An 18249-nucleotide genomic window follows, 5' to 3' on the forward strand; every position below is an offset into this window, starting at 1 on the left:
CATCTCAGTCCTTGCACGTACAGTCCAGTCTTCTGCAGCTGGTACCTACTGTACAGTACTAGACTAAGTGTGTTTTGCCTAAAGGCAGTTTACTAGTGAAACAAACAAACAAATCATGTGTTGTAGAGTTTGACCAGTTCCTGCCCCTGTCATCTTGTAGGTGATTGACCCCGTGGCGCCGCGTTTCAACGCGCTGCAGCGGGACGGAGCCGTGCTCATCAACCTGCCGGGGGTCAAGGACGAGATGAAGGAGGTCCCCAAGCACCCCAAGGTCAGGTCATAGGTCATGGGAGACAGTGGGCTCTTTCTCCATCCTACTGATTTAGATTTCATGTCGCACAATAATGTCGACTTGAAGATGGTAGTTTTTATGAACTAGGCTGTAATACCAAATTTAATGTACATGTACGTACAGTTTCCTTTAGATGACGAAGATGATAAACAAACAAACACCAACTTTCATTTTCATTTGTGTTTTTGTAATAGATGTAAGTGTGAGGATGGATGTTTATGGATTTATAAGGACTCTGATCATGTAATCTTGTGTGTGGTGTCTATTTTGTCAAAGTCTCGCCTGCTCCCTCATGACCTCAATGAAAAGTGGCCAGTAGGCTGATTTGTGAGGCTCGAACAAAAAAACAAGAGTTGTGTCCCCAGAATCCTGATGTTGGGCAGAAGGAGGTGTGGTACTCCTCCAGGGTGTACATAGATGGTCAGGATGCTGCGACGCTGACGGAGGGAGAGGTCGTGACCTTCATCAACTGGGGAAACGTCATCGTCAAGAAGATCAACAAGTGAGTGTGGAGATGTTCTCATGATCGTCAGGTTAAGTTGGTAAAGCCCCTGTCTCAGTTCTCACTGGACCCTCAGCACATTGGGGACCTCGCTGCGACCAAGCAATTATACAGAACACTCAACGAATTTCATCGATAAAAAACTAATGTTTTTATGCTTTCTTAGTTTTGTTGTCATACTTTTAGTATTACATACTTAGTATTACATTCTGTATGATATTTCTATTATCAAGCCAAAGGTTCTAGTCTAGCAGATGTTGAATGAAATTCAGCTGTCTTATTATCAAAAACGGCTGCCTTGGTACCTTGTCAAACCCCATCTGTCTCACAGTGACTTGCATGCTACTGGAAAGGGTTGCAGTCCTTAGGACGGGATGTTAAGCTGTGGTCCACTGAATGGATTAAGGTACATCTGCATTTTCTAGGATTCACTAAGTCAGCAGATCCACAGTTCAAATCCTGGCAGACTCAACTGACTTAATGACGCTGGAAAAGGTTGCAGTCTGTAGGACGGGATGTTAAGCTGTGGTACATGTACATACAATAGATTAAGGAACATTTTCTAGGATTCAGTAAGTCACTGTAATGTCCCATCCCTGCAGGAACAAGTCTGGAGCTGTGGAGTCCATCGATGCCCAGCTGAACCTAGAGAACACGGTACGGCTTTACTCTCTGGTCATGTCCTGGACTGTAGAGGACAACTTTACTCCCTCAGCATAACAGACAAACAAAACCAAATGCATGTCACGGGTAGATTGTATAGAGTTGGAAAGTCTTGGAAAGTCCTGTCACACAGGTCACTTGTTATCTAGATAGATTATCTATCCCGTACTACGGTAGTCTAACTATTTGCACTTTGAGGAACCACAAAAGATCTGGCAACAGTTTTCTCCACCATTCTCGGTTTTCTCTTCTTCATAATGTTTCACTTAGTGTTTTTTCAAATGTTTTAAATGTTTTCTGAAAGAGTGGTATCTGTTCCCCAGATCTATAGTATAATAAGACAATAAAGGGATTTTTTTAATTTCCAAGTGTCTGTTCACTCACTCACACTTTCTCACTGTTCAAATGTTTAAAGTGTTTTGTCATGTTTCCCCAGGACTATAAGAAGACAGCGAAGCTAACCTGGCTCGCAGACACCCCGAAGGCCCCCTTCACCCCGACCGTCGTCACGCACTTCGACCACATCATCTCCAAGGGCGTTCTCGCCAAGGAGGACGAGTTCAAGAACTTTGTCAACAAGGACACCAAGGTCAGGAGCAGCAAGAGTGTCAAAACACTTCTCTAGTAGTAGTAGTAGTATCCAGTATTATATTATACTGCTGCGGGGTTCCCTGACGCAGGGGTAGGCAGCAGTCGGCCAGTCTTCACACAGCGCCTCCAAGCGGCTCTGTCCAGCGGGTCCATGTTGGTGAGGCCGCACTCTGTAATGTCCTTCTTAACGCACTCAGTCCAGTTCTCTCTCTGCTCTAAAACTGCTCATTCACCTGGTGTAGTTTTCAGCCATTCCTGTTGAGACCTATCTGTCTTGGATCTTACTTCAGTGTAAGATGTTCGGAAGAAGTTGAGACTTCCATGTAAGATGTTCCCAAGAAGTTGGGTCTTAAGTGTACAAATCACAGTACAATCTTGCTCAGAAGATGAGACTTAAGTGTAAGATCTTCCCTTGTACTTGAAGATGGGGAAGAGACATTGATGTTAGGTGACCCCTGCAGGTGTTACAGGTGTATTGTGATGCCCCCCCAGAAGGAGAGACAGTGATGTGAAAAGACTTGTTCATCTTAAACCACAGATGAAGACAGTGATGTTAGGAGATCCGTGCAGGTGTTACAGGTATAACAGGTGTGTTGTGTTACTGTATTTGCAGATGGAGACAGTGATGTTAGGAGACCCGTGTCTGGCTCAGCTGAAGAAAGGTGACATCATCCAGCTGCAGAGGCGCGGCTACTACATCTGCGACGTTCCCTACGAGCCGCCAAGGTGATTTATGTGTGTTGTACAAACAAATGTGTGTTCTAGCTGTTACACCTGCTAGCCAACCCCCTGTGTAATGTGTGTTTTAACGTGTGCTGTAAATGTATGTTGTAACATGTGTTGTAATGTGTGTTGCTTTGTAACGTGTGTTGTACATGTGTTACAGCGGGTACAGCTGCCAGTCGACCCCCTGTGTAATGTGTGTTGTAATATGATTGTGATGTAACATGTGTTGTACATGTGTTACAGCTGGTACAGCTGCCAGCCCACCCCGTTTGTGCTGTAATATGTGATGTAACGTGTGTTATACATGTGTTACAGCCGGTACAGCTGCCAGCCCACCCCGTTTGTGCTGTAATATGTGATGTAACTTGTGTTGTACATGTGTTACAGCCGGTACAGCTGCCAGCCCACCCCGTTTGTGCTGTAATATGTGATGTAACTTGTGTTGTACATGTCTTACAGCCGGTACACCTGCCAGCCGACCCCCTGTGTACTGTGTGTTGTAACATTTGTTGTAACGTGTGTTGTACATGTGTTACAGCCGGTACAGCTGCCAGCCCACCCCGTGTGTACTGTGTGTTGTAACATTTGTTGTAACGTGTGTTGTACATGTGTTACAGCCGGTACAGCTGCCAGCCCACCCCCTGTGTACTGTGTGTTGTAACATTTGTTGTAACGTGTGTTGTACATGTGTTACAGCCGGTACAGCTGCCAGCCCACCCCGTGTAATGTGTGTTGTAATATGATTGTGATGTAACGTGTGTTGTACATGTGTTACAGCCGTTACAGCTGCCAGCCCACCCCCTGTGTACTGTGTGTTGTAACATTTGTTGTAACGTGTGTTGTACATGTGTTACAGCCGGTACAGCTGCCAGCCCACCCCGTGTGTACTGTGTGTTGTAACATTTGTTGTAACGTGTGTTGTACATGTGTTACAGCCGGTACAGCTGCCAGCCCACCCCCTGTGTACTGTGTGTTGTAACATTTGTTGTAACGTGTGTTGTACATGTGTTACAGCCGGTACAGCTGCCAGCCCACCCCGTGTGTACTGTGTGTTGTAACATTTGTTGTAACGTGTGTTGTACATGTGTTACAGCCGGTACAGCTGCCAGCCCACCCCCTGTGTACTGTGTGTTGTAACATTTGTTGTAACGTGTGTTGTACATGTGTTACAGCCGGTACAGCTGCCAGCCCACCCCCTGTGTACTGTGTGTTGTAACATTTGTTGTAACGTGTGTTGTACATGTGTTACAGCCGGTACAGCTGCCAGCCCACCCCGTGTGTACTGTGTGTTGTAACATTTGTTGTAACGTGTGTTGTACATGTGTTACAGCCGGTACAGCTGCCAGCCCACCCCGTGTGTGCTGTTCCACATCCCAGACGGACATCAGAAGGAGATGCCCACAGCTGGCTCCAAGTCCAAGTCCAAGGTCAGGTTCAAACCCATACAAGCTACAGTCTTCCAGGCTGTGGATAGAGTTGTGTTTTTGCTTTGCTGTCTTTGATGACTCCCTCATACATGTGTATGACCTGTACCTTCATTGTACACACTTCATTCCTTTGCTCTTCAGCTCGTGCCTTCTTGTGCCATTAATACTGAAGAACTGTGCTCACCTGTTCCTGTAGCATTCCATGCTTAGTTCAGTAAACCCACTTTCATGTCTGCATGCTTATTCTGTAGTTGATTATAGAAGTACATGATATCACTCCCAAGTCAGAGCATCTACCCAACCGCTATGGTTCACGCCAGCTCCTGTGTTGTACATCCCGTTTTAAACCTTCATTACTTCCCATCACAGGCAGCAGCTGGGCAGAAGAAGCAAAAGGTTAAAGTTTAAATCTCTGCATATGTGTGGAGTTAACTAACACAGATGGAAGTGTATGAGATGCTTGAGGATTGTTCTTGTACATGTGACAGTCATGATCCTTTGTCTATGAGCTGATCTTATTGTCTGAACTCCTACCAGATATGCTCACAACAAGTAAACAGGAGTTTAAAAAGTACTTGCTGTTTCTTTGATGATGGTCAAGAATTATGTAGACTTCTTGAAATACATTTTTGGAAACCAATGATATACATGTTCACATGAAGGTGACATGAAGGATAGAAGGAAGGGACTGGCAGCTAAGAGAGACTGAATCATGAATGCATCAGAAGCACTACTACTAACTTTCACTGTGGCTTTCTCCTTGGAAAATGTGACTTTTTCAGAGTACAGTTGTCAGTATAACTGTATTCACCTCAGACCAGGCTGGCAACATGTTTGTGACATTCAGGAGTTTATGTATGACTTTTGTGCAAATGGCAGAGTTTTAAAAGTCAAATGATGGTAGGAAGCATGAAGCTGATGACAGTTGCTGGAATGAGAATTTTCACACCACTATGGATCCAGGTTGTTCTCAGTGTTTTGTATCTAGTTTTTAGCGTTATGGTACGACGGAAGGAGGCAAACCGCTAAAAAAGTGTATAACTAGAAAGACACAGTAAGTGTTTCAAAAACAGGTGTAAGACACAGAGAATGAGTTGAATCCTTACATCTGCTTGGAGCTTGAGCACGTAGGAATGTTTGTGGAATGGTCTGGACACCAAATTTGGTTTCCATGGTAAAAGAAGCTTCCTTGCCGAAGCTGTAACTATTATTCCTGACGGTTGCAGAAGGCTGACAAGGTGGAGAAGGCAGCGTCTAAGAAGGAGCTCCCGTCCCCCAAGGAGGAAGCGTCCCCCAGCTTCAGCCCCGACGACGAGCAGGCTCTCAGCGACAAGGTCGCCGCTCAAGGTGACTCCGTCAGGCAGCTCAAGGGCAGGAAAGCAGACAAGGTGAGTTTTGGGTTCCTCTCAGAGCTGAGGTGGTTGATTTTGTTTTCCTCAGAAGTGAAGAAATTTTAGAGTTAAAGAGCATTTTGAAAGCATGGGGCATTTTGTTTTTAATAAATAATTTTTCTAGAGTCTTGATTTTGATAACCCAGATGATACTCGTATTTCTGGCTTTCCTGTGGTCTTCCAGCCCAGACTTGAGTGTGTCATGTTTGCTGTAATGTGTGTAACAAGGCCTTTACTATGTGCATTGTGTGTAATATGTACTTTCAGTGCGTAACAAGGCCTTTACTATGTGCATGGTGAGTAATACGTGCTGTAATGTTTGCTGTAATCCCCAGGCTGAGGTCGATGCTGCAGTGAAGTCCCTTCTGGCGCTGAAGGCTGAGTACAAGGCCCTGACCGGGAAGGACTGGAAGCCTGGAGCAGCTAAGAAGGGACCCGCCCCTGCTGCTACCCCTGCGGCCAGCCCCGCTGGTGTGGACGCCGTGAACGACAAGATCAAGGCCCAGGGAGACAAGGTCCGGCAGCTGAAGACGGCCAAGGCTGAAAAGGTGGGACAGGCCTTTATCATGTGTACTGTGTTTGATGTGTGCTGTAACATGGTGCTCTCCTGGGTCAGAAGTGTGCTGTAATGGGTGTGATATGTGCTGTAATGTCTGCTGTAATGGTTGTAATATGTGCTGTAATGTGGATATAATGTGTTCCTGCCCAGGCTGAGGTCGATGCTGCTGTGAAGACTCTCCTGGCGCTCAAGGCTGAGTACAAGGCCCTGACGGGGAAGGACTGGAAGCCTGGAGCCACCGCCCCAACCCCCGCCGCCCCCGCAGCCAGCTCCGCTGGTGCGGACGCTGTTAACGAGAAGATCAAGGCTCAGGGAGACAAGGTCCGGCAGCTCAAGACTGCCAAGGCAGAAAAGGTGGGACATTCACAGAGCATTGAGTAATGTGTGTAACAAGGCCTTTATCATGTGTTTGATGTGTGCTGTAACATGGTGCTCTCCTGGGTCAGAAGTGTGCTGTAATGTCTGCTGTAATGGGTGTAATATGTGCTGTAATGAGGATACAATGTCTTCCTGCCCAGGCTGAGATAGATGCTGCTGTAAAGACTCTCCTGGCGCTCAGTGTTTGTGTAATGTGAGGTGTAATATTTGTCGTTCAGTGCTAGTGTGGGCTGTAATGTTTGCTGTAATGTCTTCCTGCCCAGGCTGAGATCGAAGCTGCTGTTAAGACTCTCCTGGGTCTGAAGTGTGTAATATGTGCTGTAAATGTTTGTCGTTCAGTGTGTGCTGTAATATGTGCTGTAATGTAAGGTGTAATGTTTGCTGTGATGTGTTCCTTCCCAGGCTGAGATCGAAGCTGCTGTTAAGACTCTCCTGGGTCTGAAGGCTGAGTACAAAACCCTGACGGGGAAGGACTGGAAGCCTGGAGCCCATACCCCCGCCCCTGCTGCCCCCACTGCCCCCGCCGCCAGCCCTGCTGGTGTGGATGCTGTGAACGACAAGATTAAAGCTCAGGGAGACAAGGTCCGGCAACTCAAGACTGCCAAGGCTGAAAAGGTGGGACAGGAACAGAGCATTGAGTAATGTGTGACAAGGCCTTCATCATGTGTATTGTACATGTATATAGTCTGTGCTGTGATGTGTGTGATATGTGCTGTAAATGTTTGTCGTTCAGTGTGTGCTGTAATGTTTGCTGTAATATGTGCTGTATTGTGAGGTGTAATGACTAATGTGTTCCTGCCCAGGCTGAGGTCGATGCTGCTGTTAAGGCCCTCCTGGCACTCAAGGCTGAGTTCAAGGCCCTGACAGGGAAGGACTGGAAGCCTGGAGCCCATACCCCTGCCACCCCCGCCGCCAGCCCCGCCTCCAGTACTGCTGATGTCGACGCTGTGAACGACAAGATTAAAGCTCAGGGGGAGAAAGTCCGGCAGCTGAAGACAGCCAAGGCTGAAAAGGTGCGACAGGCTCAGAACAGTTTGTATTGATTAAATAAATGAATCAATCAATGAATTAATCAATCAATTGCAAGTTTTCTATACTACTTTCTCATTATCTACCAGGCTCCGTATGTTGCTATATATAATAGTAGAAATTGACTGTATGACATGCCAGAGGAGTTAGCAGGCCTCTACCGCACATTTTCTGCAGATGGTAGGTTGCAGGGGTCATTTTAGCCCTGCAGAAATCTTTGTATTGTTGAAGTTCAAGTGTAACCTGTACTGTATTGTTCCCCCAGGCCCAGGTGGATGTGGAGGTGAAAGTTATGTGTTACCTGTACTGTATTGTTCCCCCAGGCCCAGGTGGATGCGGAGGTGAAAGTTATGTGTTACTGTACTGTATTGTTCCCCCAGGCCCAGGTGGATGTGGAGGTGAAAGTTATGTGTTACCTGTACTGTATTGTTCCCCCAGGCCCAGGTAGATGCGGAGGTGAAAGTTATGTGTTACCTGTACTGTATTGTTCCCCCAGGCCCAGGTAGATGCGGAGGTGAAAGTTATGTGTTACCTGTACTGTATTGTCCCCCCAGGCCCAGGTAGATGGGGAGGTGAAAGTTATGTGTTACCTGTACTGTATTGTTCCCCCAGGCCCAGGTGGATGCGGAGGTGAAAGTTATGTGTTACCTGTACTGTATTGTTCCCCCAGGCCCAGGTGGATGCGGAGGTGAAAGTTATGTGTTACCTGTACTGTATTGTTCCCCCAGGCCCAGGTGGATGCGGAGGTGAAAGTTATGTGTTACTGTACTGTATTGTTCCCCCAGGCCCAGGTGGATGTGGAGGTGAAAGTTATGTGTTACCTGTACTGTATTGTTCCCCAGGCCAAGGTGGATGCGGAGGTGAAAGTTATGTGTTACCTGTACTGTATTGTCCCCCAGGCCCAGGTGGATGTGGAGGTGAAAGTTATGTGTTACCTGTACTGTATTGTTCCCCCAGGCCCAGGTGGATGCGGAGGTGAAAGTTATGTGTTACTGTACTGTATTGTTCCCAGGCCCAGGTGGATGTGGAGGTGAAAGTTATGTGTTACCTGTACTGTATTGTCCCCAGGCCCAGGTGGATGCGGAGGTGAAAGTTATGTGTTACTGTACTGTATTGTCCCCAGGCCCAGGTAGATGCGGAGGTGAAAGTTATGTGTTACCTGTACTGTATTGTCCCCAGGCCCAGGTAGATGCGGAGGTGAAAGTTATGTGTTACCTGTACTGTATTGTCCCCAGGCCCAGGTGGATGCGGAGGTGAAAGTTATGTGTTACCTGTACTGTATTGTCCCCCAGGCCCAGGTGGATGCGGAGGTGAAAGTTATGTGTTACCTGCACTGTATTGTCCCCCCAGGCCCAGGTGGATGCGGAGGTGAAAGTTATGTGTTACTGTACTGTATTATTCCCCAGGCCCAGGTAGATGCGGAGGTGAAAGTTATGTGTTACCTGTACTGTATTGTTCCCAGGCCCAGGTGGATGCGGAGGTGAAAGTTATGTGTTACCTGTACTGTATTGTCCCCCAGGCCCAGGTGGATGCGGAGGTGAAAGTTATGTGTTACCTGCACTGTATTGTCCCCCCAGGCCCAGGTGGATGCGGAGGTGAAAGTTATGTGTTACTGTACTGTATTATTCCCCAGGCCCAGGTAGATGCGGAGGTGAAAGTTATGTGTTACCTGTACTGTATTGTTCCCAGGCCCAGGTGGATGTGGAGGTGAAAGTTATGTGTTACCTGTACTGTATTGTCCCCCCAGGCCCAGGTGGATGCGGAGGTGAAAGTTATGTGTTACCTGTACTGTATTGTTCCCCCAGGCCCAGGTAGATGCGGAGGTGAAAGTTATGTGTTACCTGTACTGTATTGTCCCCCCAGGCCCAGGTGGATGCGGAGGTGAAAGTTATGTGTTACCTGTACTGTATTGTTCCCCCAGGCCCAGGTGGATGCGGAGGTGAAAGTTATGTGTTACCTGTACTGTATTGTTCCCCAGGCCCAGATGGATGCGGAGGTGAAGGTGCTCCTGGCGCTGAAGGCCGACTACAAGAACCTGACGGGGAAGGACTGGAAGCCGCCCAAGGAGGACGGGAAGAAGAAGCAGGAGGGGAAGAACCAGGAGAAGGCGTCTCCCGAGACGTCGGGCGGGTCCAGCCCCGAGGCGGAGAAGCTGAAGGCTCAGATCGAGGAACAGGGGAACACGGTGCGCCAACTGAAGGGCAGCGGGGCGGACAAGGTAGGGGAGCCATAACATACATGTACACACACACACACACACGCATACGTGCACACGTATACACACACACACAGGAGCAGGGGAACGCTATGCGCCAACTGAAGGGGAGTGGGGCGGACAAGGTAGGGGGAATATAACATACATGTATACACACTCACACACACACTCACACGCACACACACACTCACACGCACACACAGGAGCAGGGGAACGCTGTGCGCCAACTGAAGGGCAGCGGGGCGGACAAGGTAACATACACACATACATGTATACACACACAGGAACAGGGGAACACTGTTCGCCAGCTGAAGGGCAGCGGGGCGGACAAGGTAGGGGAGCCATAACATACATGTACACACTCACACACACTCACACACACAGACATGCACACACACACTGGAACAGGGGAACACGGTGCGCCAACTGAAGGGCAGCGGGGCGGACAAGGTAGGGTAGATATAACATACATGCACACACACACACACACATACGTGCACACATAAACATGTACACACCGGAACAGGGGAACACTGCGCCAACTGAAGGGCAGTGTGCGGTCAGGGTAGGGGGAATATAACACATCACAAAACTGACTGTAGGAAGCAAACCCACTTTGTCAAAATGTGTACTTAACGGTCACTGTGGTTTATGTTTGGTTTTAAATCTTTTCTGGGCCCTGTAGTTCTTGAGATATTGAAACCTCCTTGCTCTGTGTTAAAAGACTTTAGATTTCTAACACAGCAGCTTGGGAGACCCTGCCTCTACTTCTTAACTTAATATACATATTATCGAAGTATTTAACCTCCTTGATATTATGTAAATGTGCCAAACTATCTCAGAGAGTTGTAGGGGCTACCCAGGTTAAAGTAAATAACAACATGGCGTGAAGAAAAATAACATAGGTTTCGCTATCGCAAACCTGTAAATAGATGAATAGATTAGACTTGAATCATTTGCAGGTAATGAAATATGAAAATCGTCATTATTTAAAAATTGGTTAAAAAGATCAATTTTGACACAAAGAGCCTTTTGTTTAATTGGCGACAAAAATTGATATTTACACAGTATGCTTGAATCAAATGTTTTGTTCAGGACAAAAAAGCAGGCACTTGCTTAGGCCTTGGCAATTAAACCACACAAAAATCAGGCATTTTGTTTACAAATTATGGGCAGCCAGAACCAGCTGGGGCCTCAGCAAATGTGTGGGTCGGAGGTGAAAGTTCATGCTGATGTGGCAGGGCAACAATAGAGTGTGCCGGGAGTTTCAAGGCTCGTTGTGGACATACGGAGGCAGGGAACAATAGGAACAGCAGGGGCAGGTATAGGTGTGGTTCTGTCAACAGCTTCACTGACAGCTGACTAACTCTGGGCTTAGCTGGGAGAGTTTGTGCTCCAGGTGCCTGTTTGTTGTGTGAGAATGAAAGATACGGAGTTCTGGGAATCAGTAATTACCCAGCCATGGGTAAAGCTATAATTGGTCCAGGCTGTCCTGATGACAGTTTAACAGATATACTCGTCCCAAGGGACCAGTTAATGAATTATTCATAACCTGACCTTTTTGTTGTCCTTGGTTGTTCTATGCATTTACTTGTCAGAGTTACTGGATGTTGAATTTAATCCATGTTGATGTTACAGATGTATTCAGTAGCACATAAACAGTAGGCTGTAGAGTTGGGAGAATGTGCTTTGTCATTTGAGCACCTTGAATACTTTTAAAGGTGTTAGAATACTTTTAAAACTTAAGAATACTTTTAAAACTTAATGTTTCCTCATCAGTGACTTCCAAAGGACATGTTTCTACTTATTTTTGTATTCTTTCTATCTATATTTTACTTTTGATTTTATTTTTAATTGTTAAAAAAGTAAAACAAGCAGGGAGCGCAGTAGGTTGGTTTGTCCCAGTTCCCTGACCTTTGTGTGACCTGTGACCTTTGCCCCAGGCCCAGGTGGATGCTGAGGTGAAACAGCTGCTGGCGCTGAAGGATCAGTTCAAGTCTCTGACGGGGGAGGACGTCACGCCGGCCGGCGGCAAGAAGGGCAAGAAGGAACAGAAGAAGGAAAAGGAACAAAAGAAGGAGAAGGAGCAGAAGAAAGATCAGCCCAAGAAGGCGGCCAAGGAGGCAGCGAAGCCGGAAGGAGCCATGCCGGGCCCCAAGAAAGTCACCAGGTGAGACTATCACTACCAGCTGGATTTGGGATTAAACGAACTTTTCGGGGTCCTTACACCATTCTACCTGGCCCCAAGGAGTGAGAAGAGGGTTAAAAAGAGTGACTTTTCCCTCCTTGTCACCCCCTATTTTGGGTGAGAACCCCCAAAACGTCGGTTTAACCCCAAATCCAGTTGGTAGTGTGGGTGAAAACAATGTATTCTGCCTGAGGCTGCATGTAGGGTTGGGCAGGGCTGGTACAACTGCAGAATCTCCAAGCAGATGTTGGGGTGGAAAATCTTAAAGTTTTCTTCTTCTTTCAGTACTGCTGAGCCCCTATAGTTTTCAATGTCTGCTTTGGGTGAAGGACTGTCAAAAAAGTCTGATGGTCAGAAAAACCTTTGTGTTTTTCAACCCACAACATCTGGCCACTGGTCTGATGTGTGCTGGGGGGCGTGATAGCTTGGGTTGAAAGAAAACTGCATTGTTGATGAACTGGTTTTAGGCCGACTACGTGTCTCATACGGTTAGCTATGTATGCTGTTTCTTTATGCAAAACCCACCTGGAGGAGATACAATGCTGCATGTAGAAGTAAACCAAAACACAACATTCAACATGGATAATAAAGACTGGTACACACAACTATAAAAGGTTCTTGGTGTCTCTGCCTTTTTGTTTCCTTGGAGCAAGCAAAAAGGGAGAGCCAGCACTAGCAGTAACTATGGTAGACAGTACCTAGGCTAGCAGGCTACATGTTTGGAGACCAGAAACTGATCGCCTTTTTCCCGCCGTTCCCCTCAGTCTTGGTCTGGAGGCTAAGAAGGAAGAGAACCTATCTGACTGGTTGTGGTTGGGGTTGAGGTTAGGCCCTTAGGGTTAGGAAAGTACTGTTAGGAGATTACTGATCCCCTTCCCTCTACCGTTCCCTCAGACTAGGTCTGGAGGCTTAGAAGGAGGAGAACCTGAGCGACTGGTAGGGTTGGGATTGGACTTGGGGTTTGGGTTAGTGTTAGGGTTAGGGTTAGTGTTGATTGAGAGTACTGATTCCCTTCCCGGTGCCATTCCCTCAGACTGGATCTGGAGGCTAAGAAGGAGAAGAACTTGTCTGACTGGTAGGGTTGGAGTTGAGGTTAGGGTTGGGGTTTGGGTTAATGTTAGGAGAGTACTGATCCCTTCCCTGTGCCGTCCCCCAGACTGGGTCTGGAGGCTAAGAAGGAGGAGAACCTGAGCGAATGTTAGTGTTAGGGTTTGGGTTAGTGTTAGGAGAGTACTGATCCCCTTCCCCGTGCCGTTCCCTCAGACTGGGTCTGGAGGCTAAGAAGGAGGAGAACCTGTCTGACTGGTAGGGTTGGGGTTAGGAGAGTTTGGTAGGAGAGTCTGTTTGTTTGTACTGATCCCCATCCGTCTGCCGTCCCCTCAGACTGGGTCTGGAGGCTAAGAAGGAGGAGAACCTGAGCGACTGGTACTCCCAGGTCATCACCAAGTCGGAGATGATCGAGTACTACGACGTGAGCGGCTGCTACATCCTGCGCCCGACCTCCTACTCCATCTGGGAGAAGATCAAGGACTTCTTCGACGCGGAGATTAAGAAGATGGGCGTCGACAACGTCTACTTCCCCATCTTCGTGTCTAAGGCCGCGCTGGAGAGGGAGAAAGATCACATCGCGGACTTCGCGCCGGAGGTAAAAATGGAAAACACAAACAAACAAACAAATGAGTAGAAAACCCTGATCTGGCCCTGTACATTAAGTCAGGAGTAGATGATGAAATATCCGTGAATAGTTTCGAATTCATGTTGGTAAATCACTAGATACCGTAACAAAATCCTTTCTACACGATCAAGTGTTCATACTTCATCTTTAACTGCTCCTTTGGTCTACGGGAGCCAAAAGGAGGAGATACGCCAAAAATAGATACTCAAGCAACTGGATAAAATTTTGAAACAGTCAGACGTTTAAACGTTTGACAGCATCCGCTGTCTTTCGTCAGTGACTTCAAAAGGAGAAGAGGCCGTCCATAGTTTACTTTAAAGAACATAATGGAGTCTTGATAACTTGTTTAAGTGAAAAGACCTGTATGTATGATGATGATGATGATAATGATAATAATGATGATGATGATGATAATGTTGATGATGATATTGACATGTCAGAGTATATCAGAGAGATACTGGTACCCATCATGCTTCATTCCTGTCACTCGTAGGTTGCCTGGGTGACCAAGTCAGGTGACACGGACCTGGCGGAGCCCATCGCCATCCGCCCCACGAGCGAAACGGTCATGTACCCGGCGTACGCCAAGTGGATCAAGTCCCACCGCGACCTGCCAATCAAGTACAACCAGTGGAACAATGTTGTGGTGAGTTCTGTCTATCAAATATAACCAGTGGAACTTTTTTTGGTGAGTTTGAATCTCAGCTGCCATTGCTCACCCAATAGACCAGTCCGATACTCCCGTTCACTTACATCAACACATAGAAATTCAGAATAAATAATTAAAATTAAAAGGCAAACATTTGATGCACATGCAGCCATTCTCTCATTGGTTGAACTGATAATTGTGATGGACAGCCAGGAAAAAATTGCAGTCCTGGATACTACATTGTACATGCTAAAGATTGCAGTCCTGGATACTACATTGTACATGCTAAAGATTGCAGTCCTGGATACTACATTGTACATGCTAAAGGTTGATCCACAGTTAGCTGAAAAGAGAACGGGAAGTTCCTTTAGCATCTGTCGTTTTTGTGTAGATCAGTGGATCCCAGAAAAATAGCTTTTTAGTGAGCGAAAACTGTATTTAGATCAAACTGGGACCTGCTATGTTTCCATTGTTTCATGAGGTGTGTTTCCCCTGCAGAGGTGGGAGTTCAAACACCCACAGCCGTTCCTGCGAACGCGAGAGTTCCTGTGGCAGGAGGGGCACAGCGCATTCGCCACCAAGGACGAGGCTGATGAAGAGGTAACTTCTCCCTTCTGTTCTGCTCTTCCTCATGTAGCCACTACTGGCTACTGATTGTTATCACTTTTATGCAACATGTACAGTCAGGGCCAACATTCTGATGGAAATGGAAGATTGTCTCCACACACACTATTCTCAGCCTGCAGTTATGGGTGCACATCTAATTTTCATCTCCTCAACAGTGTGTAGGTTTTGAAGAAATGTACACACCAGATTTCAGCTGGTTCCTCCTGTGTATGAGGATCTGCTAGCTGATTGGTTGATGAGAAGTTGATTGACAGCTTGTGCTCTCCACGTTCTGACTGGTTGATGAGAAATTGATTGACATCTTGTGCTCCCCAGGTCCTGATTGGTTGAAGAGAAGTTGATTGACACCTTGTGTTCCCAGGGTGTGATTGGTTGATGAGAAGTTGAGTGACACCTCCCCCCCCCCAGGTTCTGGTTATCCTGAAGCTGTATGCCCATGTGTACAAGGAGCTGCTATGTGATTGGTTGATGAGAAGTTGATTGACAGCTTTTGCTCCCCAGGTTCTGATTGGTTGATGAGAAGTTGATTGACACCTTGTTCCCCCCAGGTCCTGGCTATCCTGGAGCTGTATGCGCGTGTGTACGAGGACTTGATGGCCATCCCGGTGATCCGAGGAAGGAAGACGGAGAAAGAGAAGTTTGCTGGGGGAGATTACACCACCACAGTGGAGGTTTACATCTCAGCGAGCGGCAGAGCTATTCAGGTAAGACACTCAGATTACACCACCACAGTGGAGGTCTACATCTCAGCGAGCGGCAGAGCTATTCAGGTAAGAAACTCAGATTACACCACCACAGTGGAGGTTTACATCTCAGCGAGCGGCAGAGCTATTCAGGTAAGAAACTCAGATTCAGCACCACAGTGGAGGTTTACATCTCAGCAAGCGGCAGAGCTATTCAGGTAAGAAACTCAGATTACACCACCACAGTGGAGGTTTACATCTCAGCGAGCGGCAGAGCTATTCAGGTAAGAAACTCAGATTACACCACCACAGTGGAGGTTTACATCTCAGCCAGCGGCAGAGCTATTCAGGTAAGAAACTCAGATTACACCACCACAGTGGAGGTTTACATCTCAGCCAGCGGCAGAGCTATTCAGGTGAGAAACTCAGATTACACCACCACAGTGGAGGTTTACATCTCAGCAAGCGGCAGAGCTATTCAGGTAAGACACTCAGATTACACCACCACAGTGGAGGTTTACATCTCAGCGAGCGGCAGAGCTATTCAGGTAAGAAACTCAGATTACACCACTACAGTGGAGGTTTACATCTCAGCAAGCGGCAGAGCTATTCAGGTAAGAAACTCAGATTACACCACCACAGTGGAGGTTTACATCTCAGCGAGCGGCAGAGCTATTCAGGTAAGAAACTCAGATAACACCACGACAGTGGAGGTTTACATCTCAGCGAGCGGCAGAGCTATTCAGGTAAGAAACTCAGATTACTCCACGACAGTGGAGGTTTTCATCTCAGCGAGCGGCAGAGCTATTCAGGTAAGAAACTCAGATTACACCACAATAGTGGAGGTTTTCATCTCAGCGAGCGGCAGAGCTATTCAGGTAAGAAACTCAGATTACACCACCACAGTGGAGGTTTTCATCTCAGCGAGCGGCAGAGCTATTCAGGTAAGAAACTCAGATTACACCACCACAGTGGAGGTTTACATCTCAGCGAGCGGCAGAGCTATTCAGGTAAGAAACTCAGATTACACCACCACAGTGGAGGTTTACATCTCACACATTCTCAGCGAGCGGCAGAGCTATTCAGGTAAGAAACTCAGATTACACCACCACAGTGGAGGTTTACATCTCAGCGAGCGGCAGAGCTATTCAGGTAAGAAACTCAGATTACACCACCACAGTGGAGGTTTACATCTCAGCCAGCGGCAGAGCTATTCAGGTAAGAAACTCAGATTACACCACCACAGTGGAGGTTTACATCTCAGCGAGCGGCAGAGCTATTCAGGTAAGAAACTCAGATTACACCACCACAGTGGAGGTTTACATCTCAGCGAGCGGCAGAGCTATTCAGGTAAGAAACTCAGATTACACCACCACAGTGGAGGTTTACATCTCAGCGAGCGGCAGAGCTATTCAGGTAAGAAACTCAGATTACACCACCACAGTGGAGGTTTACATCTCAGCGAGCGGCAGAGCTATTCAGGTAAGAAACTCAGATTACACCACCACAGTGGAGGTTTTCATCTCAGCGAGCGGCAGAGCTATTCAGGTAAGAAACTCAGATTACACCAAGACAGTGGAGGTTTACATCTCAGCGAGCGGCAGAGCTATTCAGGTAAGCAACTCACGTGTTCACACAGGAAGTCAGGGATTGTGGGGTGAAAGTTCGGCTTCTAGTGTTTGGACGTAGTTGCTGACTGTATGAATGAGTATAGATCAGTAAATCTCAAGATTCTACCAGTTTTGAGACAGATGTCTTCTTTGCAAAGATAGATACAACATCTAGTACCATAAATAGAAATATAGAGCAAAAATATGCATGTATAACAAGTGTATGTGTATGTAGTTAATAATGAATCTCAAAATATTATGCAGAAGGTATATAGAATCATCTGCACACATACATACAAAGAAGCAAGACAACCAAGCAATGACCACGTACCAGACCTGTGTAGTGAGTTGACTTTGCTGAATCTGCTTTTCTTTTCCAGGGCGCAACTTCCCACCACTTAGGTCAAAACTTTTCCAAGATGTTTGAAATCGTGTTTGAAGACCCTGAGAAGGTAGGAAAGCAGGATGCACATGTACACATCATTTTGTCAACCTTAGATACGGATTTACTGAATGCAGCTGCAGGACGTTTCCACAACTGCAGATGCTCAAACCAGTGAATGATGATGATGATGATTATACCGATTTTTAACATTGTAAGGATTTAACACTGTAACAATCCGTATTTTGTAGTTTATGATCATGTTAGTTTATAACATTAAAACATGGTAACACTTATTTTCTTGCCAACATTTTGGCTCCTTCTCGCTGAATGTGGCATTTCTTCTATAGTGGCATTTCATAACATTCCATGTTGATTCTTTTCTTACATTGTGGCAGTTCAAGACGGTATCGTTACATTTGATGTTGCTGTTGTCTGACTGTTGTCTGTTGTTTGTTGCAGCCTGGGGAGAAGAAGTTTGTGTGGCAGAACTCGTGGGGCATCACGACCCGCACCATCGGGGTCATGGTCATGGTGCACGGGGACAACAAGGGGCTCGTCATGCCGCCCGTCGTCGCAAGAGATCAGGTCAGGACGGAAACTTTCTTTCATTTGACTGTCGAGATTTGCCACATTTGTAGAAGAATTGAGATAACATTTGG

The 18249-nt window shown here is 46.8% G+C and overlaps 1 protein-coding gene across 22 annotated transcripts in view; it reads left to right on the forward strand.

Annotated features, from left to right (window-relative positions):
* Window positions 1-18249, forward strand: part of LOC136434078 (bifunctional glutamate/proline--tRNA ligase-like) — a 28437-nt gene that overhangs the window by 7287 nt on the left and 2901 nt on the right. For 3 of the 22 annotated variants that reach the window (XR_010755697.1, XM_066426779.1, XM_066426794.1), the window contains 20 exons: window positions 161-271; window positions 658-794; window positions 1397-1451; window positions 1894-2046; window positions 2662-2774; window positions 4105-4201; window positions 4571-4597; window positions 5428-5589; window positions 5928-6140; window positions 6302-6505; window positions 6932-7144; window positions 7333-7542; window positions 9537-9776; window positions 11717-11943; window positions 13345-13606; window positions 14130-14282; window positions 14784-14885; window positions 15461-15616; window positions 17586-17657; window positions 18050-18175. Coding sequence is in view for 21 of the 22 variants with exons in the window: in XM_066426779.1 (XP_066282876.1) it covers window positions 161-271; window positions 658-794; window positions 1397-1451; window positions 1894-2046; window positions 2662-2774; window positions 4105-4201; window positions 4571-4597; window positions 5428-5589; window positions 5928-6140; window positions 6302-6505; window positions 6932-7144; window positions 7333-7542; window positions 9537-9776; window positions 11717-11943; window positions 13345-13606; window positions 14130-14282; window positions 14784-14885; window positions 15461-15616; window positions 17586-17657; window positions 18050-18175 (3033 nt within the window). In the remaining variant the exon portion in view is untranslated. Of the gene's footprint in view, window positions 1-160; window positions 272-657; window positions 795-1396; window positions 1452-1893; window positions 2047-2661; window positions 2775-4104; window positions 4202-4570; window positions 4598-5427; window positions 5590-5927; window positions 6141-6301; window positions 6506-6931; window positions 7145-7332; window positions 7543-8681; window positions 8706-8850; window positions 8875-9020; window positions 9045-9191; window positions 9216-9536; window positions 9777-11716; window positions 11944-13344; window positions 13607-14129; window positions 14283-14783; window positions 14886-15460; window positions 15617-15649; window positions 15683-15912; window positions 15946-16044; window positions 16078-16176; window positions 16210-16780; window positions 16814-17585; window positions 17658-18049; window positions 18176-18249 lie in introns of all 22 variants that reach the window. The other 19 variants (XM_066426786.1, XM_066426783.1, XM_066426781.1 and 16 more) reach the window with 19 other exon arrangements.

The sequence above is a fragment of the Branchiostoma lanceolatum genome, chromosome 4 (assembly GCF_035083965.1).
Source record: "Branchiostoma lanceolatum isolate klBraLanc5 chromosome 4, klBraLanc5.hap2, whole genome shotgun sequence".
Taxonomy (NCBI): Eukaryota; Metazoa; Chordata; class Leptocardii; order Amphioxiformes; family Branchiostomatidae; genus Branchiostoma; species Branchiostoma lanceolatum.